The 25,404-nt window shown below is 49.0% G+C and overlaps 5 protein-coding genes across 13 annotated transcripts; 2 read left to right on the top strand and 3 right to left on the bottom strand.

Moving 5' to 3' along the window:
- Positions 1 to 1,280: 1,280 nt before the first annotated feature.
- Positions 1,281 to 7,187, bottom strand: pex5lb (peroxisomal biogenesis factor 5-like b). Its single transcript, XM_017030868.2, has 14 exons — positions 7,050 to 7,187; positions 5,837 to 5,932; positions 5,621 to 5,726; positions 5,100 to 5,249; positions 4,935 to 5,031; positions 4,777 to 4,855; positions 4,613 to 4,705; positions 4,269 to 4,391; positions 3,723 to 3,866; positions 3,552 to 3,622; positions 3,280 to 3,474; positions 3,036 to 3,201; positions 2,136 to 2,293; positions 1,281 to 2,033 (listed from the first exon to the last, which is right to left on the bottom strand). The coding sequence occupies exons 1-14, from the start codon at positions 7,062 to 7,064 to the stop codon at positions 1,835 to 1,837; spliced, it is 1,692 nt and encodes a 563-aa protein (XP_016886357.1). The 5' UTR covers positions 7,065 to 7,187; the 3' UTR covers positions 1,281 to 1,834.
- Positions 7,188 to 7,356: 169 nt separating this feature from the next.
- LOC103398728 (dual specificity protein phosphatase 18) lies at positions 7,357 to 9,820 on the bottom strand. Of its 5 annotated transcripts, XM_008337445.2 has the most exons (4): positions 9,680 to 9,820; positions 9,170 to 9,319; positions 9,087 to 9,114; positions 7,357 to 8,731 (listed from the first exon to the last, which is right to left on the bottom strand). In XM_008337445.2, the coding sequence occupies exon 4, from the start codon at positions 8,720 to 8,722 to the stop codon at positions 8,111 to 8,113; it is 612 nt and encodes a 203-aa protein (XP_008335667.1). In that variant the 5' UTR covers positions 8,723 to 8,731; positions 9,087 to 9,114; positions 9,170 to 9,319; positions 9,680 to 9,820; the 3' UTR covers positions 7,357 to 8,110. The 5 variants fall into 5 exon arrangements, 4 of the variants coding, with proteins under 4 accessions (XP_008335667.1, XP_024909544.1, XP_024909545.1 ...); XM_025053776.1 differs by lacking the exons at positions 9,087 to 9,114; positions 9,170 to 9,319 and having other exon boundaries at positions 9,680 to 9,818; XM_025053777.1 differs by lacking the exons at positions 9,087 to 9,114; positions 9,680 to 9,820 and having other exon boundaries at positions 9,128 to 9,673.
- A 52-nt stretch (positions 9,821 to 9,872) lies between these two features.
- On the top strand, positions 9,873 to 10,832 carry sft2d3 (SFT2 domain containing 3). The gene has a single exon (XM_008337449.3). The coding sequence runs from the start codon at positions 9,902 to 9,904 to the stop codon at positions 10,559 to 10,561; it is 660 nt and encodes a 219-aa protein (XP_008335671.1). The 5' UTR covers positions 9,873 to 9,901; the 3' UTR covers positions 10,562 to 10,832.
- A 507-nt stretch (positions 10,833 to 11,339) lies between these two features.
- Positions 11,340 to 21,854, bottom strand: wdr33 (WD repeat domain 33). 3 transcript variants are annotated; one of them, XM_008337441.3, is made up of 22 exons: positions 21,719 to 21,854; positions 20,853 to 21,049; positions 18,961 to 19,179; positions 18,818 to 18,886; positions 18,558 to 18,662; positions 18,243 to 18,338; positions 17,834 to 17,985; positions 16,403 to 16,500; positions 15,465 to 15,591; positions 15,184 to 15,338; positions 15,022 to 15,100; positions 14,820 to 14,930; positions 14,639 to 14,733; positions 14,477 to 14,563; positions 14,047 to 14,186; positions 13,802 to 13,957; positions 13,028 to 13,690; positions 12,886 to 12,943; positions 12,480 to 12,789; positions 12,197 to 12,357; positions 11,943 to 12,122; positions 11,637 to 11,776 (listed from the first exon to the last, which is right to left on the bottom strand). In XM_008337441.3, the coding sequence occupies exons 3-22, from the start codon at positions 19,162 to 19,164 to the stop codon at positions 11,637 to 11,639; spliced, it is 3,186 nt and encodes a 1,061-aa protein (XP_008335663.1). In that variant the 5' UTR covers positions 19,165 to 19,179; positions 20,853 to 21,049; positions 21,719 to 21,854. The 3 variants fall into 3 exon arrangements, with proteins under 3 accessions (XP_024909532.1, XP_008335663.1, XP_008335664.1); XM_008337442.3 differs by lacking the exon at positions 20,853 to 21,049 and having other exon boundaries at positions 21,719 to 21,853; XM_025053764.1 differs by lacking the exons at positions 20,853 to 21,049; positions 21,719 to 21,854 and having other exon boundaries at positions 11,340 to 11,776; positions 18,961 to 19,164.
- Positions 21,820 to 25,362, top strand: LOC103398725 (myb-related protein A-like). 3 transcript variants are annotated; one of them, XM_017030871.2, is made up of 12 exons: positions 21,820 to 21,907; positions 22,657 to 22,735; positions 22,806 to 22,895; positions 22,982 to 23,202; positions 23,487 to 23,646; positions 23,728 to 23,886; positions 23,971 to 24,045; positions 24,114 to 24,227; positions 24,371 to 24,465; positions 24,542 to 24,629; positions 24,745 to 24,836; positions 24,875 to 25,361. In XM_017030871.2, exons 2-11 carry the CDS (start codon positions 22,658 to 22,660, stop codon positions 24,778 to 24,780), a joined length of 1,116 nt encoding a protein of 371 aa, XP_016886360.1. In that variant the 5' UTR covers positions 21,820 to 21,907; position 22,657; the 3' UTR covers positions 24,781 to 24,836; positions 24,875 to 25,361. The 3 variants fall into 3 exon arrangements, with proteins under 3 accessions (XP_016886360.1, XP_008335665.1, XP_016886358.1); XM_008337443.3 differs by lacking the exon at positions 21,820 to 21,907 and adding an exon at positions 22,434 to 22,533 and having other exon boundaries at positions 24,748 to 24,836; positions 24,875 to 25,362; XM_017030869.2 differs by lacking the exon at positions 21,820 to 21,907 and adding an exon at positions 22,434 to 22,533 and having other exon boundaries at positions 24,875 to 25,362.
- Positions 25,363 to 25,404: the final 42 nt, after the last annotated feature.

Below are 25,404 nucleotides of genomic sequence, written 5' to 3'. Positions count from 1 at the left end.
CACACACAGAGTGAGATAAAGCGGGCGTGGCCTCCTGAAAGGATGATGAAAGTGTGTGAGGTCTCGGCCGTTGTGGTTAAACTGTTTCCTGTGAATCTGATAGACACACACACACCAACACACCCACATGTACCCCCTCCCTTCACCCCCCCCCACACACACCGTTATCTTTCCGACCAGATCAAAGTGACCTCTGACCGGACCCTAAATGCTGTCAGACTACGTCTACTTTTGTATCAACTGTAGTTACACTTCCACGCCACAGGTGTCTCTGTTGTCTAACATGTGGAGCGTGTAATGAGTGAACGTTCACATCAGCCCATCAGGTCTACACCAGATCCAGACCCAGAACCGGTCCACACTGAAGTCCACCCAAAGGTCTCCGGCTAGGTCAGGGTCACCGACCTTCTGACCCCACAGATCGGTTCCGTGTCTGACAGTGGTGTAGATGAAGCTGGGAGAACCTGAAGGCTGCTCCTCTGGATCAGGACTCCTAACTCTCCACAGCTGTCTGGACAACCTGGACCCACGGCCTGATGACATCATCACATGATGTAATAAGACAGATGATGTCATCAGATGATGTAATAAGGCAGATGATGTCATCAGATGATGTAATAAGGCAGATGATGTCATAAGTCAGATTACGTCATCAGATGATGTAATAAGGCTGATGATGTCATCAGATGATGTAAAGCGGTGAATGGTGAATTTCCCCTGGGACAGAACTAGTCAGATGGTGAGTGGTCTCACCTTGGTGGTCTCACCTTGGTGGTCTTATGTGGACCAGACTGCCACTGGACAGTGGAGGGTAATGTCCCCATCTTCTTTTTTTCCATGATGCCTCCTGACCCCTGACCTCCTGACCTCCTCCTCTTCTTCCTGCACCACTCTGACCATGATGGCGCTCTGCCCTCGATTCCTCTGGTGCCATGGCATTCCTCTGGCAGATGCCAGTGTGTGATGATGGTGCCATGCTCAATGGCAACATAGCAGCTGGTGGACTTGAACCTGAAACATCCCAAGTCACTTCCTTAACCACAGACAACATCAGTTAGTCATCACACACACACAGACTGCTGACATGCTTTACTGTTAGGCACCAACACTGTCCACTGAGCTACAGTGGATTTTGATAAAAACAACAATAAAAAGAGTGGGTGTTGACTAGTTTATTACTGATCAGCTGTTAATAACTGACAGGTTGTTGGTAATTGATATTAATGTCATTGTTGTTGTGCTTTGTTTACCAGAGTTAATGAGTTTAAAGCTTCTTCTTCTAAACAAAACTTTCATTCATAAATATTAAAGAGTCAGTAAATACAAGCAGGTAAGTAGTCAGTAAATAAAAACAATCCCAAACATAATCACGGACTAGTTTTATAACTGCGTTGCATAAGTGCTTTTATGTTGGAGGAGCGTTTTATTTTGAAAGTACTACGCCCCCCCCCCCCCCCCCCCCCCCCCGCAGCTCAACTCAAATTTCCCTGACATCTAGTGGCGAAGTCTCAAATTGCAACTGACTTCAGAAATTATTGCTTTCTTCTAACAGCTATAGCGAACAGACACGTCACTTCCTGAAGCTCTTTCACAGTAAAAGTCGACTCTGCACTTTTATTGTGAAACGTCACTGTAAGGCAGAGATAAATGTGATCAGGTAAAACAACGGGAAGAGCTTTATGTTGAGGACCACGGTGACGTCACACTAGGGCGTGGCTAAAAGTGCTGGAAAAACTGAATGGCTTGATTGTCAGGAGTGACATCAGCACTTAGTTAAAGGGGTTGTGCTTCTCCTCCTCCACCTCCTCCCATGTTCCAACATGCACCGCCTCCTTTAGATGTCACCCCTGTCCAAGACCAGCATCAACAGGTCCAGGTCCCCAGCGTTGGCTGCCTGGACCAGATCAGGCCGGTCCATCAGAGAGACCGCGACCCGCAGTGCGGCCCAGATGTTGGACGACATCTGCTGCTGGCTGCAGCGTTGGCTCCGCCTCTGCTGGTTCAGAGCCGTCAGGAAGTTACTGACCGCCTCCCTGTTGGGCCACGATCAAAACCAGGACAAGGACCAGTTAAGCGCTAGTTCAATACTGGGAGAGTAACAGCGGGTCAGAAGACCCAGGACTACTTCCTGGTACCTGTGCGCTCCAAGGTTAATGCAGCTGATCCCCAAGTTGTACCTGGACCTAATAAAACCGGGCTGCAGCTCCAGAGCCCGCGTGTACGCCTCCACTGCCTCCTCGCTACGATTCCCATTCGCCAGCGTTGCTCCCAGACGGTTCCAGAGCAGGTAGTCCTGGAGAAAGAACCGCTGTGAGGTCGGTCAAGAGGCCACCGTGATGTCATGGGCCCACCGTGATGTCATGAGACCACCGCGAGGTCATGAGGCCACCGTGATTTCATGAGGCCACCGTGATGTCACGAGGCCACCGTGATGTCATGATACCACAGTGATGTCATGAGACCACCGTGACGTCATGAGGCCACCGTGAGGTCAGGAGGCCACCGTGATGTCATGAGACCACCGTGAGGTCAAGAGGCCGCCGTGAGGTCAAGAGGCCACTGTGAGGTCATGAGGCCGCCGTGATGTCATGAGGCCACCTTGAGGTCAAGAGGCCACCGTGAGGTCAAGAGGCCGCCGTGAGGTCAAGAGGCCACTGTGAGGTCATGAGGCCACCTTGAGGTCAAGAGGCCACCGTGAGGTCATGAGGCCACTGGGGGGTCATGAGGCCACCGTGAGGTCAGGAGGCCACCGTGAGGTCAAGAGGCCACTGTGAGGTCATGAGGACACCGTGAGGTCATGAGACCACCGTGAGGTCATGAGGCCACTGTGAGGTCATGAGGACACCGTGAGGTCATGAGGCCACCTTGAGGTCAAGAGGCCACCGTGACGTCATGAGACCACCGTGAGGTCAAGAGGCCTCTGTGAGTTCATGAGGCCACCGTGATGTCATGACGCCACCGGGCTGTCATGAGACCACCGTGAGGTAATTAGTGCTTTGGTGTTATCGCCCCTACGTTTATGTTGATGTCATCACCTGCGGTCGGACAGACAGAGCCGTCGTAAATGCTGACACTGCTTTGTTGAAGTCTGCACTCAGGTTGAAGAGGACGCCCAGTCCAGTCTGAAGGTCTGGATCAACACAGTCCAAATTCTCCTGGGAGGCCTCCTGGAAGATGTGGAGGACCTCCTGGAAGCCTGTCCTGGTGAGAGAGCGGCCAGCTTCACAGGTGTGGTCTCCATGGTAACATGTGCTTCAACTCAAAAGATGATGCCCATACCTGAGTGGGCTGAAGGTCCGTGGGCTCCTGCTGCTGGAAGGAGAACCCTGGAGTTCAACAAGGTGCTTGTACCGTGGGTTGTGGCTTATCCAGCGCCACAGAGCATCGCACGCCTCCTGCTGGAGACCGCAGTTTGTGCAGCTAACAGCCAACGCCAGGAGAGCCGGCAGGTGGTCGGGACGCAGCTCCAGACACCTGTGGAGAAGGACGGTGGGAAGTAAGTGTGTTTCATTATGGTGGTTCCGACTACCGCTCTGCGCCGGTGGCGTCACCTCTGCAGCGACACGATTGCGGCGCGCTCGTTCTCATTCTCCGCCTGAGTAGATCCAAGGAGCTGCCACGCCTGGAAACAAAGGAAGAAGTCCTGAACTCTGACCCCGCCCCTTAACAGTCACTCATGTCGTGGGCCTATTGTGACCCACCACAGGCAGTGATGACATCACCTCATAGTCCTGCGGGTCCTGGAAGATGGCGGCCTCCAGCAGCAGCACGGCAGCAGTTAAGTCTCCTTGACGACCTCTTTCCTGACCCTCCAGGAAGGCGTTGGGTTGATCCCGGTACGGGTTGTTGGGGCTGAATAAGTAACCCTGAGCACAAAACACATGCAGAGATATCCCCACCTGCTGTTCACAAACCAGAACTACAGCTGGAATTGTCTCCAGGACATGTCCTCTCAAATCTCTGACCTTTGACCTTCACATTTACACACACATGGGTCTGGTCTGTGGACTCACGGCACCAGAAACAAAGTTCTTCACGGACCGGGTTTTTTCAGTGAAGTTTAATCAAATGTCTTCAATGGACCAGGTTCACCACAGACCACATTCTAGACAGCGGTACACTACGTGGTACACTACGTGGTACACTACGTGGTACACTACACTACGGTACAGTACGGTACAGTACAGAGGTAGATCCTGGACTTCTACTACTGAGGATTAGCAGTTGTAGACCAGGTTTTTTCCGGACCAAGAACTGAATGAACTTACTCTCTCCGCTGGTGAGACCATGGTCTGGACCGGCTGCTGGTCCTCACAGTCAGAATCCAACCATTTCCTGCGTACAAGCTCCTCCCACTCAGCCTGCATCTTATCCCAGAAAACTGTGTCTGACTGAAACAAGACACAACACAGAATCAGAAAAAGTCCCACAATGCACCAGGAAAGAGAACGACATTCCAGGGTCAGAACACCAGGACCTGAGTGTCTCTGGGTCTGAAGGTTCTGCTGAGTCAGAGAACAGGAAGTCCTACAGGACATTTGATCAGAGTCCAGAGGAGTGAGACAGAACCTGATCTGAGGTAAGTGTGTGTGTGTGTGTGTGTGTGTGTGACCTCTACTGCAGCCTTGGCTCTGAAGAACTCGTCCTCCAGAGACTCGTTTCTGGTCAGAAGAGAACGTGTCCTTCGACGAGTCGGCCTGGACTCCTGAGGACATGATGACATCATTGTGATGTCATAATAAATATACACAGCCATGAAATATACTTATTATTGACCTTTGATGATGTCAGAAGGTCGAGGTCATCATGGACATCAAAGTTCTTCATCAAAGGATCTGTTTTAAAATCCACAGACCTACACACACACACACTGTTAGTTCAGTTCATTACAGTGACCAGGAGGTGGAGCCAGAGGACAGAGTGGGTGTGGTTACCAGAGCAGCTCACTGGAGGAGTGATGGGAAGAACATTTTTTCTCCAGGGTTCTCCTGCGTCCCACACCTATGTCCACATGCCATTGGTTTAGACCCCCTGTAACCATGACGAATGTTTAACACGTCACTAGGAGACAAGTGAAGACTGCTGAGAGACCTGGTCACCTGAGTCCACATGTCCCGCCTCCATGTGGTTCAGCCCTGTGTCCTCAGAGGGACTCCTCTTTGTAGGACTCCACCTGTGGTCCTTATGACTCCGCCCACTGGTGTCACTCGGCTCACTGAGGTCCACAAGGTCCAGGGTAGTTGACAGAACTGGAGGGGACAGGAGAGGACGGGGAGAGGGGACACATGGACCTTATAATGTCCAAACAATGACACCTGAAAAAGCCTGATTCTTCTGTTGACCACACTGAGGCGCTGTTGACAAAAGGACAGTCCAGTCAAAGGACAACAGCTCCAGAGTCTCCCACCGTGGACATAAGGTCTCAGCCAACACAGGCGAGTCACATGACCCGCTGTGGCGTCTATTTTAGACCTTGCCAGAGTCACATGGTTTAGCAGTGACCAATCACGTTCACCCTCCATCATCTGATGATCATCTACAGATGGACCTGGTCCTCTACAGAAGACCACCAGTAGGTCTGAAGAACCAACAAACCACAGAGTCAGAGGCAAGGACTAACCTGCTGTGTTAGAGGTGAGAGGTCGCGACAAAGTGGGAGGGGCGTCTCCCCGAGTCTCCGACAGGAAGTCATCGATGGACGGACTCAAGAGGGGACGACTCTCCTGCTGCTCCAGAAACGGACAGAGAGACAACAGGAAGTTGACATAAAAACTTTGACCACGACTGCTGTGATCTGTGAGTTTGACTAAAGCCCCGCTGATGTCATCAGGCTGACCTTGGTTGTCACCGCAAGGAGGGCGTGTCCTTCACCAGATGTCTTTTTACCAGGAAGTTCTTTTAGCACCATGGCAACCACCCTCTCACCTTTACCCTGCAATAGGAAGTGATGTCACTCTTTTAACACACTTATGTCAAAGGGCTGAGCCAATAAGGTTGCTGGTCCCTGAAATGGAAACATACACAGTTCCTGGTTCTGTTCCTGTGCTCCAGACGGAGGTCAAGAGGTCATGACAACTGTGCTGAACTAGGTGGACAACACAGGTGTGAAGGTCAGGCCCTCACCTGGGCCCTGGTCCTCACCTGGACCCTGGTCCTCACCTGGGCCCTGGTCCTCACCTGGGCCCTGGTCCTCACCTAGACCCTGGTCCTCACCTGGGCCCTGGTCCTCACCTGGGCCCTGGTCCTCCCCTAGACCCTGGTCCTCACCTGGACCCTGGTCCTCCAGTTTATCACCCGATGTTTATCTTCTGCTTTGACATGAATCTTTAATGAGACCTGACTCTCAGCTCATACACTTTACGTGACACAAACCGCAGTGCACAGGAGACCGGGGCACAGGAAGGAGGAGAGGGGGCGGAGCCAAAACAACACAGGAGGGAAAGGCAGACGAAGCTTCAGCTGCTGACAACACAGGCAGGATGATACAGGGAGCATGGGCGGAGCCTACAGCACACAGGTTCCTGATTGGTGGAGGAGTGTCTGCATTCATCCTTGGTCCACAAACAGAACTGCTTTTTTATAGAACTGTAGAACCATGGAAGACTTTTTGCTGACTGAGCTAGCAGGAAGTTAGTACCAAAACCGGTACTGTTGGGACTCTCAGGGACAAACAGAGAACATGGTGGAACCTGGTGTTAGACATAAACACAAGCTCAATAAGGACTGGGATGGTACCAGTGACCAACCAGACTGGGTTTGATATTAATACTATAATGACATATTATTATTATTATTATTATTCATTAGGTTCATGTGAACAAACTAAAGCTTTTAGTTTTTTTTACGATATTAGAAAACGACTAAAAAACGTGTGATTCTTTCAAACATCTGTTTCAAAAGAATTCGGAGAAGCTTCGATTAAATGGAAACATTTTCTACTGTACGTTTAGTTCTACGTTAACAGTAGGATTTAATTACGATTTGTCGAAATCTCAGCGTTGTTACGGCGGTGTGCTGACGTCACATCTGGCATCACAGTGAGAGCTCACCTGAACCTGGTACATGGTTCTGCTGGGAATGGAGTCCGGCCCCAATTTCAGTCTGGGTCCTGTTCTGTCCTAGTCCTGCGTCTGGTCCTGGTCCTGGTCAGTCCTGTTCATGCCCCATGTATGTTCTCGGTCTGGTGCAGGATCCGTTTGTCGAACCGCCTCCCAATCAGTTTTGAATCCGACTCTGTTTCGCAGGAGGGAGAAAGGGCTAAAAACAAACCAGGAGACGAAGAGAGCCGAGCTGCGCCGAGGACAAATGACGGACACAATTTCTTCCTGTAAGGATTTTCACAATAAAGGCACGCAGTTTCCATTTCTAACATTGTTTACTTCAAGTCAAGTCAAGACAATAAACATGTTTGCTTAGTTATTTGTTCATTTGAAACTCATTCAGCACCATCTAGTGGTGACGAGGAAGTTGAACATCCCTCACCTCATTCGTGTTCACACATGGGGAGAATACATTGTTTAATCTAGTCCACGTCACAAGTCTAGGCTCGTCCGCTGAGGACTACGGTCAACACATGGTCATCCAACATGGCCGCCGGACCTGCCCTTTCTGTGAGCGTACACTTACAGGAAATGACATAACTCCTGTTATTTCTATTGAAGTGAAAAGTCTAAACAGAACAATTAGCAGAACTTGGTCCAGAACCAGACATAACAGGAACCTGAAGGACTGATCCAAAGGCCAGTGTCTTTAAAATCCTACTAAAGGTTTGGTTCAGCCCACAGTCCATGACACCAACTTTGCCACCCAAAGCACTGCATTATGGGTTTTTGTGAAACCTCAGGAATATGTTCTGTTGTTTTTGGTCCCTGTATTGGGCCAGACATTGTGTCTGGCCCACGTCTGTTATCCACAGTGTGGTTCTCGATCTTCTTCAAAGTGCCATTATCATCTGGCCCATGTGGTATTCAGAATGCGGTCCAAATCGTTTGCTCAGATGTGGCCCAGACTCCATGGATATCCTCAGTGACCTGCCTTGAACCTGGACTCTGTCCATGACGCACTGTGGTCCTGGTTCGGTGGAGCAGTGGACTTCACACTTGCATGTAGTTCATTTTTTAGATCGGTTTATCTTCAGCTCAGCGCGGGTCATCAGTGGTGATGTCATTGCTCGTGTCATCAGTGGTGACCGTGGCACCATTGTTAATGCGCTCCTTTGTTGTTGGAGTGACACTGACCCTGACATTGACCTCAGTGGTGGCGTTGGCGTCCTGCAGGTGGCGACTCTAACCGTGTTTTTCCCATAGAGTCGGCGTTCATATTGCAGTAGCTGCTCCCAGAATCCCGTGTTGAGTCGAATATAGGGCCGGCTCTCGATCACCCAGCGGTGTGCCTGACACAACGTCACGCCGCGGTAACGCATCAGGTACGCCATCACTAGCGCCGGTGAACGGCTCATCCCAACAGCACAGTGCACCAGCGTCCCACCACCTCGGTTCTCATGGATCCGATCTGCCACGCGGTCAAAATGGTCACCGAGTCGTGCAGTGGGCAGGTCGCACACAGGAACCCGCACGTGCTCTACCCCTGGGTAGGCAGGGCAGGAGTGGCTGAGGGTGGCATTTACGATCAGGGTGATGCCTTTCTGAGACACGAGGGCAGCATTCAGAGAGGCGTCGGCTCCACCCAGGAACAGGGTGGGTGTGATCTGAGAGACAGACATGTCCGTGAGCTGTAACACAAACACACACAGTGTGAATGCACTGCAAAACAGCTAGCACTGAAACAGTAGTAAAGACGCTAATGAAGCTAAGACACTACATGGACCACAGCTGTGCACTGGGTTTAACTAGACCATCAAAACTGTTAGCCTAGCCTAGCATGTTTAGCATTAGCAGCACTTCCCAACCTCAGTGGAAATCAGGAGTTAGCATCAAAGATCAAAGGTATTAGTAAAGTCAATGGGAGCAGTCAGAGACAGGGAACAAAAGAGAAGTGTTGTTAAACTAGTTCAACAACTAGTTCAACAACGAGTTCAACAACTCACCAACTAACACTGTGTCTGTCTGTGTGTGTGTATGTGTTACCTATGCTGGTCTCTTTTCTTCTCTGGTCGTGTATGTGTTACCTATGCTGGTCTCTTCTCTTCTCTGGTCTCTGGTCACTGGTTACTGCTCGCTCTCTCTCTCGCTCTCTCTCTTACTCTCACACAGGCCATAAATGGTGACAGGTGTCACTCCTCCAGCCAATCATGTGACAGGGCTATTTTTGTGGGACAGCTAAGGTCACATGACTCCAAGTGACAGAGAAGATGACATCACTGTTAGGAAACCAAACAGCCAGAGGAGATGATTAAACATGAAAGTTTCTGACATTCAAATCTTTTTACCAGAATTGTAATAAAAACAAACATGAAAAGATAAAAACTTGGATCCAGTTTAGTTTCGTCCATATGTCCATTCAAACTCCTGTAAGATCAAAGACAAGTTCTACTTAACTATAACTGTTTTAAATGTCAGTGTAGTGAAGACTGGACCAAACAAACTGGATAAAGACATGAAGCTCAAACAGCAACTTCTCCTTAAAACTCTTCAGAGTCTGATCTTTTTCTTATGTCATTTTAATGTTGACCAAATTCATTCAAAGTCATTGTCAACAAGACATCTTCAGTGGGAACAACCTGTGGTAATAACGCCATATTCCCAGTAGGACTCCTGGAATTGGAGGCTCTTCTTCTGTCTCCTCATTGGCTCTTTGACCCTGAGCAGAGAAACTTTCCAAAGACGTTTGTTTTCTGTTCATGTTCTTTCTGCCACTTCCGTCCGCGCTGCCGGAAGTGGATTTAAAGCAACGTCAACAAGGAAGAAGTCCTTTTAGCTATTAGCCTGTTAGCTACTCCGTGATGGCGGACCTGAACCGGCAGCTCCAGGAGTATCTGGCCCAGTCCAAAGCACCAAAGACCTTGTCTCATTCCAGCTCTAGCTGCGCGGTGGATCTTGAAAAAACAGAGCCGGTAACCGGTAGCTGGTTCGGTCAGTGGTCCAGCCCGTGGTCCGGTCAGAGCTCCTCAGGCACAAACGGCAGTTCGTTCTGGCCATGGTCAGCGGAACCGGATCCATGTCTACCGGGGATGAGTCGCCGTCAGCGGCTGGTCGCCTTTGGCGTCTGCGCCTCCTTCTCTGCGCTGTGCTTCGTCCTGTCGGCACTTTACGCCCCACTGTTGCTGCTCTATGCCCGGAAGTTCGCGCTGCTCTGGTCTCTAGGTTCTCTTTTTGCCATCGCGGCTGTGGCGATGCTTCGGGGCCCCAGCAAACTCTTGTCCGGCTTACCCTCCTCTCCCGGGGCCGCCCTGTATCTGTGCGCCCTAGGCGGGACATTGTACGCGGCTCTGAGCCTTCACAGTACTGCGCTTACGGCGCTGGGCGCCGCCCTGCAGGTCGCCACCATCGTCGGGTACGTGTTGTCGCTGGTGCCCGGAGGAAGCGCCGGAATGCGATTGGTGGGAGGAATGGCAGCGTCCGCCATCAAAAGAACAGTTAGCGGAAAAAGTCTGCCTATCTGAGATTATCAGGGGACCGGGACCGGGACCCGGTTCCTGTAGAACGTGTCGGTACATTCCAGAACAGCAGTTGAAGAAGACTGTTTTTTTTTTTCTCGACCTCATGAGTTTGTAATCAAAAATGTGAACTTATTCACTTTGATTTTGTTAGAAACTGATTTTCAGTCCAAATACCGGAAGTTTAGATAAACAAACTTCCTACTGTTATAACTATCTTCTCTGTCCAGCTGTTGGTTTTCTGTGAAAACAAATACTAAGACTCAAAACTGCTGAACATTTAAATCTCTTCGTGTTCTTCAGTGAAAAAAAAATTACTTCGTTGGAGAAAACCAATGATTTCAGCTCACAGACCAAAGTCCTGAAGGGACGGAGCTGGTCCTCTGCTGCCACCTGTGGCCGGGTGAACTGCTTACAGACAAAACAACACATTTAAAGTCAACTCTGTCCCTTTGTCACAGTCTCGCCGCAATGTAAAACACGTTGCTTTAAGTACAGACACCCGAGCTAACGTTAGCTACAACAGTCCCGGTCCAGACCAACAGTGTATCCAGCCCATCATAGACCAGATGAGAGGGATCAGAACCAAAGTCTTGAGATGTTGACTATAACAGCTGTAATTGTACTGTCAGTTTGTAGTACTGTGAATGTAGCAGACTGACTAAATATACATGTGTATATAAACTGCCGTGTGTCTGTGAGCTAAAACGACTGATTTTCTCTGTGAGGTTAGCGGTGGGGCGACAATGCATGCTGGTTATTATGGGCAGAAAACCAAGTCCACTCCCTGCAAGAGTGTCACTTCCTGTCTGCAACAGATGCAGTTAGAAGAGTGAATCTTTATTGTCCACCTGTGGGGGCAGTGACGACACAAAAACATAGAAATCCTTTACAAAAAAAACAAGTCCAGAGACAAAAATGTGAAATGAAGAGATGCAGCTTCTCTACAATATCTTACATTAAAACAAGCCTGTGACATCACACACTCACACCAGTGGACCAATCACAGGCCAGTGCTGTGTCACATGACGTGTCAGTCTTTGAGAGTTCATCAGTCTTTGACTCAAGGAAAGTAAGATAACTACCGGCCCCGGACCCCTCTAGGTGCTCCTCTGGGTGGTGGGCCTCCTCGTCTGGGTCCTGGTGGACCAGGACCCCAACCTCCACGTCCACCACGAATAGGAGGAACAAATCCACCGTCGTCTCTCTGAGGAGGTCGACCTGCAGACAGACGTCAGAGTTAATCGTAGATTAAAACCTGAATGTGTTCATTGATAGATGCTGGAGAAGAAGAATAAAGAAGCTGCGATAATAAATAATCCATAAAGTATCGATGGCTCTAACTGATCAGCCTGAGGTTGGTCGACTCGGCAGCATCAGGACTCACCTCCATCAGGCCCAGGAGACTCCAGATCTCGTGGATCTCCTGTTCCTGGTCCGTCCTGCCAAGGGCGCTTCCGCGGCGGCAGAGACGCCATGTCCATGCCTTGCAGTGAGGACGAGCGCTCGCGACCTGCCGGAGACGAACCATCATGCATCTGCTGTGTGTCTCGGTAAAGTTCATGTCCTGCAGGCAAAAAGAACCACGTTAAAGGCCTCGGGTTCTGAGTGGAGTAGATCCCACACAAAGCCAATTCTCACCTCCTCCTCTAGGGGGACCTCCTGACCGTGGCAGTCGTCCTCTGCCACCACTGTCCCAGCCACGGCTCATATCCTCCGGACCATCGAAGACTTCATCTGGAATGCCATACTCATCAGGAAAACCTCGGGCCCCAGGCCGACCGGGCCCCCCCGCTCTAAACCTACAAACCAGGTAAAAACAAAACAGGTTTTATCAGGACATCTGTCCAACCACAGCCCATGATGCCCATGATGTCAGCGTCACAGATCTTCAAACTGCTGCTGAAGTGAAACACGTTCTCACCGATCGTCTCTACGGCCTCTGAAGTCACCTCCACCAAACCTCTCATCGTGGCCCCAGTTCCCACCACTGCCTCCTCCACGGTGTCCTCTCCCCCGAGGTCCTGCCCCTCCTTGGAATCCTGGTCCAGGTCCAGGTCTCCAGTTTTCCTCTCCTCGGCCATGAAAGTCCTGGCTTCCGTCAAAGTCCTGAGGTGCACGACGACCTGGCTGAGTGTCATCCCAGTACCCTTGATCTGGTCCTCCAGAACCTCCAAGGCCCTGTCGATCCACAGGGCCCATGTGGTAAGTGTGTGGTGGCCCCCGAGGATCTCCTTTGAAAAGAGTTATCAGTTCAAAGTCAGGAGCGGATCAGAGCTTGGTCCCCGGACCAGACCTGCGATGACATCGTCCAGCTCAGTGTTACTGACCTTTCATGTTGGGCCCCTGCTGGCCCATTCCGTGCAGCATAGGCCCAGAGTTCTGACCCTGCAAAGACGCCATCAGTGTTAGGATCAGAGAGGACCTAAAACTAGTTCCTGGAACTGTTAATTACCAGTGTTACAAACTCACCTGGTTCTGCATGTAAGACTGCATGTTTTCATGTGGTCCCTGCATATTTCCAGGGGGGCCCTGTATATTTCCTGAAGGACCGTGCATGCTGCCCATCCCATAGTTGTTTGATATGTTGTTGTGAGTCCGAGATGGGGGCCCCATCATCCCACCCTGCATGGGACCTTGGGGGGCCATCATGTTCCCTTGGGGTGATATAATGCCACCCTGTGGTGGGGGACCCTGTGGATCCCTTGGACCCATTCCTCGAAGAGGTGGGCCCATCATGCCACCCAGTGGGCCCTGCATTCCCCTGGGACCATGACCCATACTGTGAAGCCCATCGGGGCCCATGTGTCTTGGAGGACCAGGATGTCTCTGCATACCTTGGGGTCCCTGCATGTCTGGTGGTCCCATCATGCCCTGGGGGGGGAGCTGATGTGGCTGAGGTCCTGAGGAGGGTCCCATCTGTCCTGGAGGGATGAAGGGTCCTGGCATACCTCCAGGACCCATATGGGGCCCCATGTTGTTGGGTATCTGCTGGGGAGGCATGTTAAGAGGAAAGCCTTGCTGGTTTGGAGGCATTGGACCTCCGGGTCCACCTGGACCTCCAGAGCTGGGGAAGGGGGGCCCCTGAGGAGGGCCCATGTTACTGTCTGTGTTCATCTGGTTCATCTTTATTTGCTGCAGAGGAGAAAGACAAATTAGGTTGACGTAGTTTCTACCACTGACCTGATGGTGGCAGCAGTGCTGTTCAACTGTTTGGACCCAAGTGGTTTCTAGAACTTTTCTCACCTCCAGCAGCAGTGGATTGGTGTACTGCAGCGCTGCCATTTCCTGCTCGATCTCCGCCTGACTTTTCTTTTTCCCCTCCACCTTCTGCTCCACCTTTCGGTCTTTGGACATGTCTCCGGAGGGCTGCATCATGGGAACTTTGTTCTCCGCCCAGGCCTGTGGAAGTGTGGGAACCCAGTCATTCACAATATGACACAGACAACAGCTCCACCTGCTGGTGAGCAGGTGTTGGTTCAGGCCTTTACCTGTTGGAACTGTGCCGGGATGGGTTTGGCGTAGGGGACTTTTTTCTGAGGCACTTTTTTAGCGTCTCTACCCATGACCTCATCCATGCCCCAGTCCAGTCCTGGGATTGACATCTCCACCTCAGGAGCTGCCTCTTTACCTGGACACAGAGACACCCAGGTCACACTGGTGCGTTCACCACAGCAGTTCTACCACATCTGTCCACCAGAGACACCGGTCAAGGTTCAAAGAGGAGAGAGAAGAGCAGCCTTCAGCTGACCAGTCCCTGACCTCAACTAAAGACCATCTACCAGAGTCCACCCACTACTGCTGCTACAGCAGAACTGCACACTTCCTCCTTCACAGAGGTTCCATCATTAACCAGGGCCACCGGACAAAGGGACTCGACTACTTCCACCTAAGCAGCTGTGGAGGTGGGCCGACACTCACTGTTCTGTTCCTGCTCCATCACGGCCTTCAGCTGCTCTGGGATTCCCATACCGGGGATCGCGGCCAAACTGTTGGGCTCCAGGTCGTCTGAAACACAGGGCACAGTTTCAGCTGTGAACAAAGAACTTCAGGAACGTTCTCCGTGCGTGACTCGCCCCTCACCATACTCCATGCCGTCCTCCGACATTCCAGGCAGGAGATTCAGGTTGTACCGGTCTCTCATTTTATCCCCTGGTCGATTCCGTGTCCAGAATTTACTGGGGAACAAAAACTGTTTAGTTAAGTTTGAGAAAACACGGTGTGTGGACCACGAAGACCACGAAGACCACGAAGACATCCCAACCTGGTGTGGTCGTTGGAGCCGGAACACAGGATGTGACCCAGAGGGTGCCAGGCCAGACTCCAGATCATTCCCTCATGAGCCATTTCCATCCCCCCCACCTCCTTCTCCACCCTGATGGTGTCAACACACAACAACAAAGACATGAGACGAATGTGGAACACAAGGAAACGGCTGAGAGAACACGGAGAACACAGAACATCACCCCGTGTGCCAGAAGAGCAGGGATCCATCAGAACCACCACTGGCAAAAAGACCTTCATGGACCGGGTGCCAGGCCACAGCTGAGGACACAGAAGAGAGACACGTCAGAATGCACCTCCCAGCCGGCGGCCATGATGTCACAGTTGGTGGTGATGTCACTGACCAGTGGCCTCCTTCTTGTGTCCTCTGAAAATCTGCAGCTCCTCCTTCAGGTTCCTGATGTCAAAGAGTTTACACAGGTGGTCACGTGACGCTGTCAGCAGCCAATTACCGTTCAGGTTCCACTTCACCTCCATCACCGTGTTCTTGTGGGCGTGGCTGAGGGGCAACACAGTCAGGGACAGAGATGAGACAGAGAGACGAGACGCTGTCCTCCGACTCTGTTACTCTTTCTGTGTGTGGTTCTGTGTGTGTGTGTGTGTGTGTGTGGTTCCGTGCCCTCACAGTGTAGCCAGACTTTGTCCAGTTTTTGGATCCCAGAACTTGATTGGTTGTTGACTGTCTTTGCTTCCAGAGACAACCAGACCTTTGGTTGGATGCCAATCCACACACTTGACATCAGCACCGTGACCTTGACACAAACAGGGAGATATGTGTGACATCATCACTGACCTCCTGCTGGTGGTGCTGAGTCACTGCAGAGGAATCACGACTCAGCACCAATCCTCAGCCAGACCTGCTGTGTGTTTAACCCTGGGGGTGTTTTGTCACCCCAACTTTGCTGAAGTGCTCGTGCTCAACAAGAGAAGGAGGTAATTGTCGCTTTAGCTTCTGGGGTCTTTAATCACGCCACCAGACTAACACAGGTATTTTTTATCAATCACGCCACCAGACTAACACAGGTATATATATATATGTAATTACAAACAATTCATGTGTAGATATAATTGCAGTTGAAATAAAACGCAACAAGTTCACAGTCAGTACAGTGTTTGGCAGAGACACGAGTATTTAGTATTTAGGCCAAAGGATCGAGAGGTGAAAACAGGATGTAGCAGGAATCACAGTAAGACGACAAGCAGCAAAAAGTGGTGAATCAGAGTGAATGGAATGCTACATAAAAACAATGTTGATGTAACAAATTTAATATATATAAGTTTAGCCTATTATGTAAATATTTCAATGTTTATTACACAAACTGGTGTATCCTGTGGGTATTTTCAAAATAAATGTGATTTGAATTTGAAGTTTTGGTCATTTTTTTCCGTAGTTTCATCAACCAGCTACAATTTACTTTATTCAACAGGGATTGGAGAAATATCCTGAACTAGCAGTACGACCATTTTTACATAAAAATAATATTATGAACATTTTTGTATTGGGGTGTGTAAATGTTTGGCTCGGCCAGCAGACTAACGCAGGGTGTGTTTGTGCAGTTCTACCTCTGAGGATCCGTTCCTCGTGACATCGGAGAAAGTCCCAGATCCTGACGGTTCCGTCATCGGAGCACGTTGCGAATTTATTATCTGTAGGTGAGAAACTGGACAAAAGAGAGATCGTCACTGTGACGTTAGATTCTGACATCACTGTGACCTCACTTTCAGCTACATCACACACTTTGAATCAGTGACCTAATACTTCAAACTCGCCACTAGGGGTCACTAATCCTGACAGAGTGACCCTACTGGATCAGGTCTTCAGACCAGGGTTTGCTCATCTTTAGATGCTGTAGGGTTCTGATCAACTTTAGTTTGTCTCCACCTGGTGGACTTTACACACACAGGCCCAGGTTTAGGGTTGTCGTCGTTGCTGTTATCAGTTCTGGTGGAGCGGCCCAGACAACAGCTGCTCTGGGTCAGACTGAACTTGGGCTCAGGCTCCATCCACCGACGGTGCCTGAACAGAGCTGCAGGTCAACACAGCTCTGTCCCAACCTGCCTGATTGCCCATGTGTGTGTGTGTGTGATTACATGTTGTGTTAGTTAGATCAGACGAGTGTGAGTCAAATCTGTAAACTGGTCCTAGTTTAGATTCACTGAATCAAATCAAAGCCGGTGACAAATGTCCTAGCTGGGACGTGTGTTTCTGACCAGCCAATGAGAGATTAGATATGGGGTACAGACGGAGATTATTGATCGACTCCAGAAAATGACTTGAAGGTCAGTCAAGATTTATGGTGAGGGCAGAGGTGAGGACATGAGAAGGGGATTATGGGAGATGGGTGGAGTTGAGCTGACCACCGCCTGACTCCTACTGAAAGGATGTCCCTCCAAGAGCGGGAAAGGTGAGTGTGGTGACTACCAGCAGAAGGAGTGGTTCTCAACATCTGGCTCCAGACTCACACTAAAAGTCAACAGCCCCACCTACAGGGCTGGTTCAGGAGACATTCTTTACACTGCTGTTGTCCTGATTCAACCCACTCAAAGGTCAATGATGGCATAACCGTCACCTGACCTTTAACCATGACATCAGACCGACAGCAACGAGCAAGCCCAGAGGCTGGTGGGTAATGCGCCATATCAGGGACACCTGAGTAGATCACATCAGCTGTGTGTCAAAGACTCTGGGACAGGTGCATTGTGGGAATGGTGGTCTAAAAGGAGTTTTATTTTTCACAGCTGCAGAAGCCTGTGAGGTCATGACCTTTTTATTGACTTTATTGATCAAAACCAAAGCTGGGATTTTATTACCTGCTCAGAAGATTGATGACTTTATTTAACATCAGTAAGAATATCAACAACAGATCAGTATATCTGCCATTAATCAACCACAGCAGCTGCAGCAAAAGCAGGAGGGAGCAGCGCCCCCCCGAGGCTGACAAAGAGCAGCGCACACTCGGATTAACTACAGAAAATGGGAGATGGAGTAGAAACCTGGCTTCTCTAATGGCCTCCTTGTGAGCCTGGAACATCTTCACGTTGTTCATGTTGGACTGCCAGTACTTGACGAAGCCGCCGTGGTCGGCTGTCAGCATCCACATGTCGTTATGAGACCAGGTCATGGCCCGCACAGGACTGTCGTGGGCCTATGGGGGTCAAAAGAAACAAGCAGGTCAGAAATGAACAACAATGAGATATCAAAGACCTGGACAAACGAAGGACCATAAACGACCAATCAAGTTGCAGCAATAAGATACTTTAAGTACATTTAAAAAGAAACTGCACAGAGGCCAAAGGTCATGTGACAATTTGCGTCTTGTTCATATTGCTGCACCCAACCTGAACTGTCCCTTTTAACCCTGTACCATGATGGCAGTGAACAGGAGGTGGCGCTGGCATTTACCTGCAAAATGGTCTCGAAGTTAAAGGTGAGGCCGTTCCACAGTGTGAACTCTCCACTGGAGGCCCCGGTAACCAGACGTCTGCCCTCGGGAGTCCACTGGATCAAGACAAGACACAGAGTAAGCACCTGTTTGATAGTACCGATCAGAGTAAAGTCGTTCCAGAGGACGGTCTCAGTGTCTCAGTAATTACAAGAGGACAAAGAAAAGAAACAAAACATTCTGTCAGGAGTCCAGAATTGTTTAGGCCAATCCCAGGATCCAAACAAAAGGCACAGACTGCCCTCTGGTGGACAGGAAATGACAGCAGAGCTCACCCTGATCACAAAGACTGGACACTTGACTTTGTTGGTGGATGTCCGGACAAACTTTGTGGTGACAGCATTCATCGGATTGTTGAGCATTCCCAGAGGCGGGACAAGCTATGAGGGAGACATAAAGAGGGTGTGGAGAGGACATTGGGGGGGGAGGGGGAGGGGGTATCTGTGATGATCGTTCAGTGACACTGTGCTCATGTTATTGGCTGGTGTGTGTGCAGTGATGTGTTCACTGACAGCATGTTCTTGTCAATACTAACATCATTGTAGAATCCAGCGTCTGGTTGGATGGCTCTAAGGTCCCGATGGTCTCTCTGCCAAAGTCTGTTCTGCATAGACAAATAAAAGTGATTGGCCACCTGATCAGTCAGTGATACCACTGGGTACCGATGCTAGGACTCACCTCTAGGTACCTGATGACAGAGGGGTTGTAGTCAATGGTTTTGCGGTTGACGGCTTTCCTCATGCGTTTGCCGTCAAAGGTGAGCTGCTGCATGGCCTGCTGCTGAGCAAAGTCCGGCCTCTTGTAGAACACCTGCCGCGGCGCCTGGTGTTGGAAACGCGGCATGTGGAAGAAGCGCTGCGGAGAACCGATGTCTGTAGCCATGGTGACGGTTCACACCTACAGATCAGAGCCACAGTAGGTGGAGGTGGTTCATCTATTTATTTACGTTAAAAACAATTGATTGACTATTAAAACAATTAATATAAATGTTCATCAGTGGCCATGTAAAAATAAACACAATGACAAACAGGAAATCCACTGAAAAATAAGACAAGGAACCTGAGAATAAACTTCACAACTTAAACAGAAATCAAACTTTGATGACGTGAAGACAGGGATCTGGTCAGCACTCTAGATGTCACAGGTAAAGCCCAATGAGCACCTTGTTCAGTTCAGGCTGAGGTGTCTGGGTTAAAGTCATCATCTTCTTAAAGAAACTCCACATTCCTGCACGCGACACAGCACGCACCCCAGACTGGTACCAAGTTCAACTTTGACCTATCACAGCTGAGCCCCATTATCTGACACTCAGTATGAAGCCAACATAGGAACATACTTGGTGCTAACATGGCAACAGTGCAACCCTTATGGACATCAGCATTCGCATGGCAACTAAGCTGTCATTGGATGATCTCAACCACAGAAACTGCCCCAGGCTACCCACTGTACCACAAGACTGAGACAACATTCAAGCAAACAATGGCCCACCGTCCACAAACGTTCTTTGATCGTTCCTTTATTTCTCATTACTTTTTCTGCCAGTCCTTAGCCTAGAAAAAGACAGTGATGCAACAGTGTTGATGTGAAATGTCATAAAACATCATAACTGTTCCACACGACACTGAACTCTACATTTATGAAGCTATATAGAACCTGACACCAACCGAAAGCATTAGTGCAATCACAAAGAGTTAAAAAAAAAAACTAAACAATAAAATAAAGACCAAAACAATAGCAATCACATAGTATTTTTAATGTCCCACAAATGATAAGATGAGGAAATAAGGCCAGAAAATTAGTTGACTTTTACCAGAGTCAATGATAGACAATGGAGTGGACTTAAACTTAAAGGGAATTAAACTAGTAAAGTGAATGAAACCCAACGAGGGCACTGTTCAAAATGTGCTGTGATTGATTCTTTTTTTAAACAAAATGAAAGAAAGAAGCTGGATTGTTCTGAACCCAACTAACCCACAAACACGGGAGCAGAGTCTTGGTGTTGTTTCAAGGCTGACTGCTCAGGTTTGAAAAAAACCTGTGCGTGAGGAGAGCATTACGTTTTAACGTTTTTATGTTCTGGACCTCCGTGAATGTGAAGTTGATCGTTTGAACTTATTTGTGTTGTGGTTGTTGTTAAGAAGCTGAGCCACGAGGTTTCCGATCCTCTGCTGGACGCCAACATTTAGCTAACGTGGAAATACCACGCTAAGATGAGCTAAGTCGACATAACAAATTTAATTAGACATCTGTGCTTATACTTTGTCTACTAAATGTAATGTACACCCCTGGAAAAAAGGTTAAATATAAATTACGTTTCCCCGTCAGTGACCACTCAAAGTTGCTGTTAAAGCAGTTAGCACCAAATGACAACACTGCTAATAGGCTAACAGTCTGAATCTTTTAAAAGGTGCCGACTGGTGATTCCGGATGTGGCCGCGAAAAGAGGCTTAACCGCCGGTTCCTACTGAACTCTACGACCGCGAGGCTGCGCTGATTCGCTTTTTCTCTTCCCGTCCCGATGTACTATACGGGGGCTAATGGCGGCCATACCGGCCCGGTCTACAACTCACCGAAAGACTATGCAGCGACTTTTCTTCGAACGTCACCCACTCTATATAACTGTAGACGGACTAAGTCAGAGTTTTTGCCGGTAGAGCTGTTGGCGTGGAAGCAGAGGTAGAGGAGTATTTAGCCTCCAGCAGGCTCCAGAACCGCCATCACATTCATGATACCTCTTCTTCTTAGAGCCACACAGACGCAGTGCATGCTGGGACGACAACGGGCGGGAGAGAGAAACGTCAACACTCAATGCATTCTGGGAAAAATAGTTATTTCAGATTGCGCCGAAGTAAACATTATTTTAAAGAAAAATAGTTTTTTCTTGACATTTGTCAAAAAGAATAAGAAATAAGAGAATTTGATTTTTTTAATACAATATGTTTCATTGGCAAAGCAATCAAACGATTAATTACTGTGTTCCTTTCAACGTGGGTCAGAAAATATGATAAAATACCCGCAGTGTTGAATCTGTAAGTGTCTGGGGCTTTACTGTGATGTTGGTGTGTGTGATCCAGCAGTGTGTACGAATAATAATGTGTGTATTGACTACGTATCAGAGCAATGATAAATAAATGAATATACACGTTTTAATCTGACATCACACATTTCACAATTTCCCAAATTAACACCATTAATACGTTCACTTTGAACTTTAACGTAATCGTAACGGCAACAAAATAGCTAAATAATAATAATTTAATAATTTGTTGGAAATTAGTTTAAAAATAAACATGTGTTTATTGTTGGGAAAGTCAACATTTCATTAAAGCGAGGAAATGTTACCATCAATACGTCGCAAAATCTTTTCTTACGATCTCATTAATTTCTCATTATTCAACATCAAATGCTTGTCACGTGTCTGCAGCCGTCACTGTACCTGAGTTTGCCAGAGTGACGTCAAACCTGACCTGAAGTCGAGACGGTCCAGAGTGAAGTGCCGTCTGGTCTCCTCCAAACCACCTGAACCTCTCCGCTCCGCTTTATCCCCTCCTCCCTAAGCACGCACCTCCTCTTCTTGATTCAACTCTAAAAGCTCCCTGTCGCCTCCTTCTCTACCACCTGTCAGGTAAGCCCCACCTCCCCTGGTTTTCCCTCCCCCTTTGAGAAGAGTAGCCAATTGACAGCGGATATGGCTGTTTAACGGTGGATTAACGGCCGATTTCCATCAGCTATTCGCTGTTAGCATATGGAGCTAACAGCTGTTGAACAGCTGAGAGTAAATCCAATAAATACCAACATTTACTGAAGTGCAGGTCAGTGTGATCTGACACTGATCAATACTGAGCTGACCGTGTGTGTGTGTGTGTGTGTGTGTATTTTCATGATGAACAGAGAAAAGTCCAGGTGGGAAATAAAAACACAAACATCTGTCCTAACAGTCAATAGTATGAAGACATACTGTTGTCCCACAAACTTCTTAAATCAAATACATTTTCAAACAAAAACAAAATCTGTAAAGAACTGCTGGGCAGTAGCTCCCCCTGTTGGTTATCATTTCTGTTGCTCAGAGGGAGGGGGTGAGGGACATGAAAATAATGTTCAAAGCTGCATCAGTGCCTCTGATGCCTTTGAGTCGAAAGAAGATCAAGGAAGGAAAGACAGGAGTGTTAGCTGAGAGTGAGGAGGAAGTGACAACACAGACATGTCCAAACACAATGTGACAGAAAACAACAGATCTTTCACAAGAAACACGTAAATCATTTTAAAAATCATTAGCTTTTTTTGACTTTACTAAAATGAAAACCTGGGCGACTCCTGACGCTGTCACTCTATTGGTCCGTTCTCCTGATGTGTTTCTTCTTCTTCCTGTTTCAGGATGAAAACCCGCAGCTCAGGACGAAAAGGAAGATCAATGAGACGACGGCAGAGGAAGACGGGCTGGACGAAGGACGAGGTAACGTCGGAATAAGAAAGAAAACAGACAGGGTCAGAGGTCATCGTGTTTATGAGTGTGTGTTTCTCAGGGTCAAAGGTCAGAGTTCAGGCAACGCTGGCCTCAGGTAAAGAATCCAGACCAGGTCAAGGGTCCGTGGACACAGGACGAGGATGAGAAGGTAACCAAGGCGACGCAGGCTTCAGATTTTACTGCCACCCTCTCTGTCACCCAAGTGACAGAGAGGTGATGTCACTTCATCTACAGGTGGTGGCGCTGGTGCAGAAGTATGGTGTCAAGCGTTGGTCGCTAATCGCCAAACACGTGCACAGTCGAAACGGGAAGCAGTGTCGCGAGCGCTGGCACAACCACCTGAACCCAGCTGTGAAGAAGAGCAGCTGGACGATGGAGGAAGATCTGATCATCTGTCAGGCCCATGGCATTCTGGGAAACCGCTGGGCTGAGATTGCCAAGCTGCTGCCTGGAAGGTTTGTTTCAAAACCTTTTTTAGTCAGTCAACCATTGGTCTGGGACCATACTGTACATACACATGCAGTCTGCAGACTGCAGTCTGACGGTCTGTAGATGGCGGTCTGTAGATGGCGGTCTGTAGACTGCATCCTGGAGTCATTCCTCCTTAACTTTACAAAGAAACGATTAAAGTTCTACCTACGTATTTCTTTATTTCGGGACGTACGCCACCTCGGTTGTAGAACACCGGGCTTCAGAAGAACATCTTGCTTCATCTGATATGTTCTTGTTTGGTTCTCAGAACTGATAACTCAGTGAAGAACCACTGGAACTCCACCCTGAAGAGGAAGGTGGAGGAAGAAGGACACCTACAGGCCCTGCACCGCCACAGCGCCTCCTTGGCCACGACTGCCTTTGGAGTCCACCCAGCTGCCATGGACATGGCCTTGGTCTCCACCCAGGTGGACGTCCACTCACCTCCTCACTGCTCCTCTATTTCCTACCTTTTCTGTTGTCGTGCTAACAATGCTGCCGACCTGTAGATGGAGAGCCCGCCCCCCATCAGAGCTGAGTCCAGTGACCAGAACTTCTGTGCTCACTACGTCTGCCGCTGCCCTGCCTGTGGCCCCGCCCCATCGTCCAGTTCCAGCCCCTCGCTGAGCTTGTGCGAATTAAAAGCCTCCAATGAGGTGGTTGCTTCGGTAAGACCCCGCCTACTCCTGATGTCAGGACTGGGATTCAGGTGGTTAGTGGAGTCATGTGACTGTGATGTCTGTCTACCACAGGACAGCGGAGGCCACCGCCCAAAGGCAGTGACATCATCACAGCATAACGTTGGCGTGGACCTGAGCCGGGCCGCTGTAAGACCACCAACATCTTTGACTTCATAACCTGCTGTGTACTCTGCTGACCTTTGACCTCTGTGCAGGTGACAGATGAGAATGAGGGCGGAGTCGTGGAGCCTGTGACCAGAGGGGGCGGGGCTTCCGTGTCCTCCTGCAGCTCCACCAGCCCCATGGTTCTAAGCTTCTCACCATCTGAGGTAAAGACTCTGCCCGCTGATGATGTCACAGGCTGATGATGTCACAATGTCATCAGTCTTCAGTACCGAACCAGAACCACTACACACGGCCGTCTGTTTTAACCTTGACCTTTAACCTTTGATCCCTCATTACTGGGCTTCAGTTCTTAAACCTGTGTGACCTGGACGACCTGAGGTTGGAGCGTGTGAACAGAGAAATTGACTCCGCCTACTTGCCCCCCCCACTCCTGGAGTCCCTGTATGTGGTCCCATCAGTGAGTGAGTCAATGTAACTGTGAGCCGCTAACCTGAAGCTGCTGTGGTGGTGTGTTCAGGGACGGCGTGGACTTCAAAGAGACCTTCAAAGCACTGTGGGCCTCTGCCCCGCAGACCCCCACCCCCCTGAAAATGATGGAGGAGGAGGTGAGTAGGGGGGAGTCACAGCTGTACCTGTAATGTACTGTAGGGTTGTGACCCCTAACCACACACACACACACACACACACACACACCCTGACTCTGTATGTTTCTTCACCCAGCAGGTGGAGCCACTGTTGGATGATGTGTCAGTCTGACCCCCGACCTACAGGGGTCACTGTTTAACAGAACACTGAAGAAAACAATTGGTGACATGTCTGTGTTGCAACACTGAAGAAAACAATTGGTGACATGACTGTGTTGCTCAGACTGACTGACTGACTGACTGACTGACTGACTGACTGATTGATTGATTGATTGATTGATTGATTGAGTCTTCAGATCCACATGAAGACAACTTTTTGAAAAGAACTTTGATGTATTTTTTTTCATTGACATCTTGTGAGGTATCAATCCATCATTAGAGTTTGTCCCTTGGAGCTCAGGTCAAAGGTCACCAAATTTGAAAAGAAAATGGAGAAGGAGGATGTGACAAACATAGCTTCATGTTAGCTTCAGCTGCTAACTCCACATCAGTATTTAACTTTAACTAGGTTACTGAGTAAAAGCCCTACGAAAGCCTGGCCTGAGCCTAATGGTGATAACCAGTTGAACACCAGTTCTGCCAATACTTGTTGATAGTTGGAGTATTAGCTGCTGCACGTTAGCTTAACATCAGAGGAAATATTGATTGGGTTTCCTCCTTCCCCCTGTCGGGCAGCGTCATTATATATTTTCATTTTGTTGAACTTTAAGTTTTTAAAAAGTTTTAAAAAACTAAA

The sequence above is a fragment of the Cynoglossus semilaevis genome, unplaced genomic scaffold (genome assembly GCF_000523025.1).
Source record: "Cynoglossus semilaevis isolate Cse_v1.0 unplaced genomic scaffold, Cse_v1.0 scaffold992, whole genome shotgun sequence".
NCBI classification, from domain to species: Eukaryota; Metazoa; Chordata; class Actinopteri; order Pleuronectiformes; family Cynoglossidae; genus Cynoglossus; species Cynoglossus semilaevis.
This window is presented reverse-complemented; position numbering and strand designations above follow the sequence as displayed.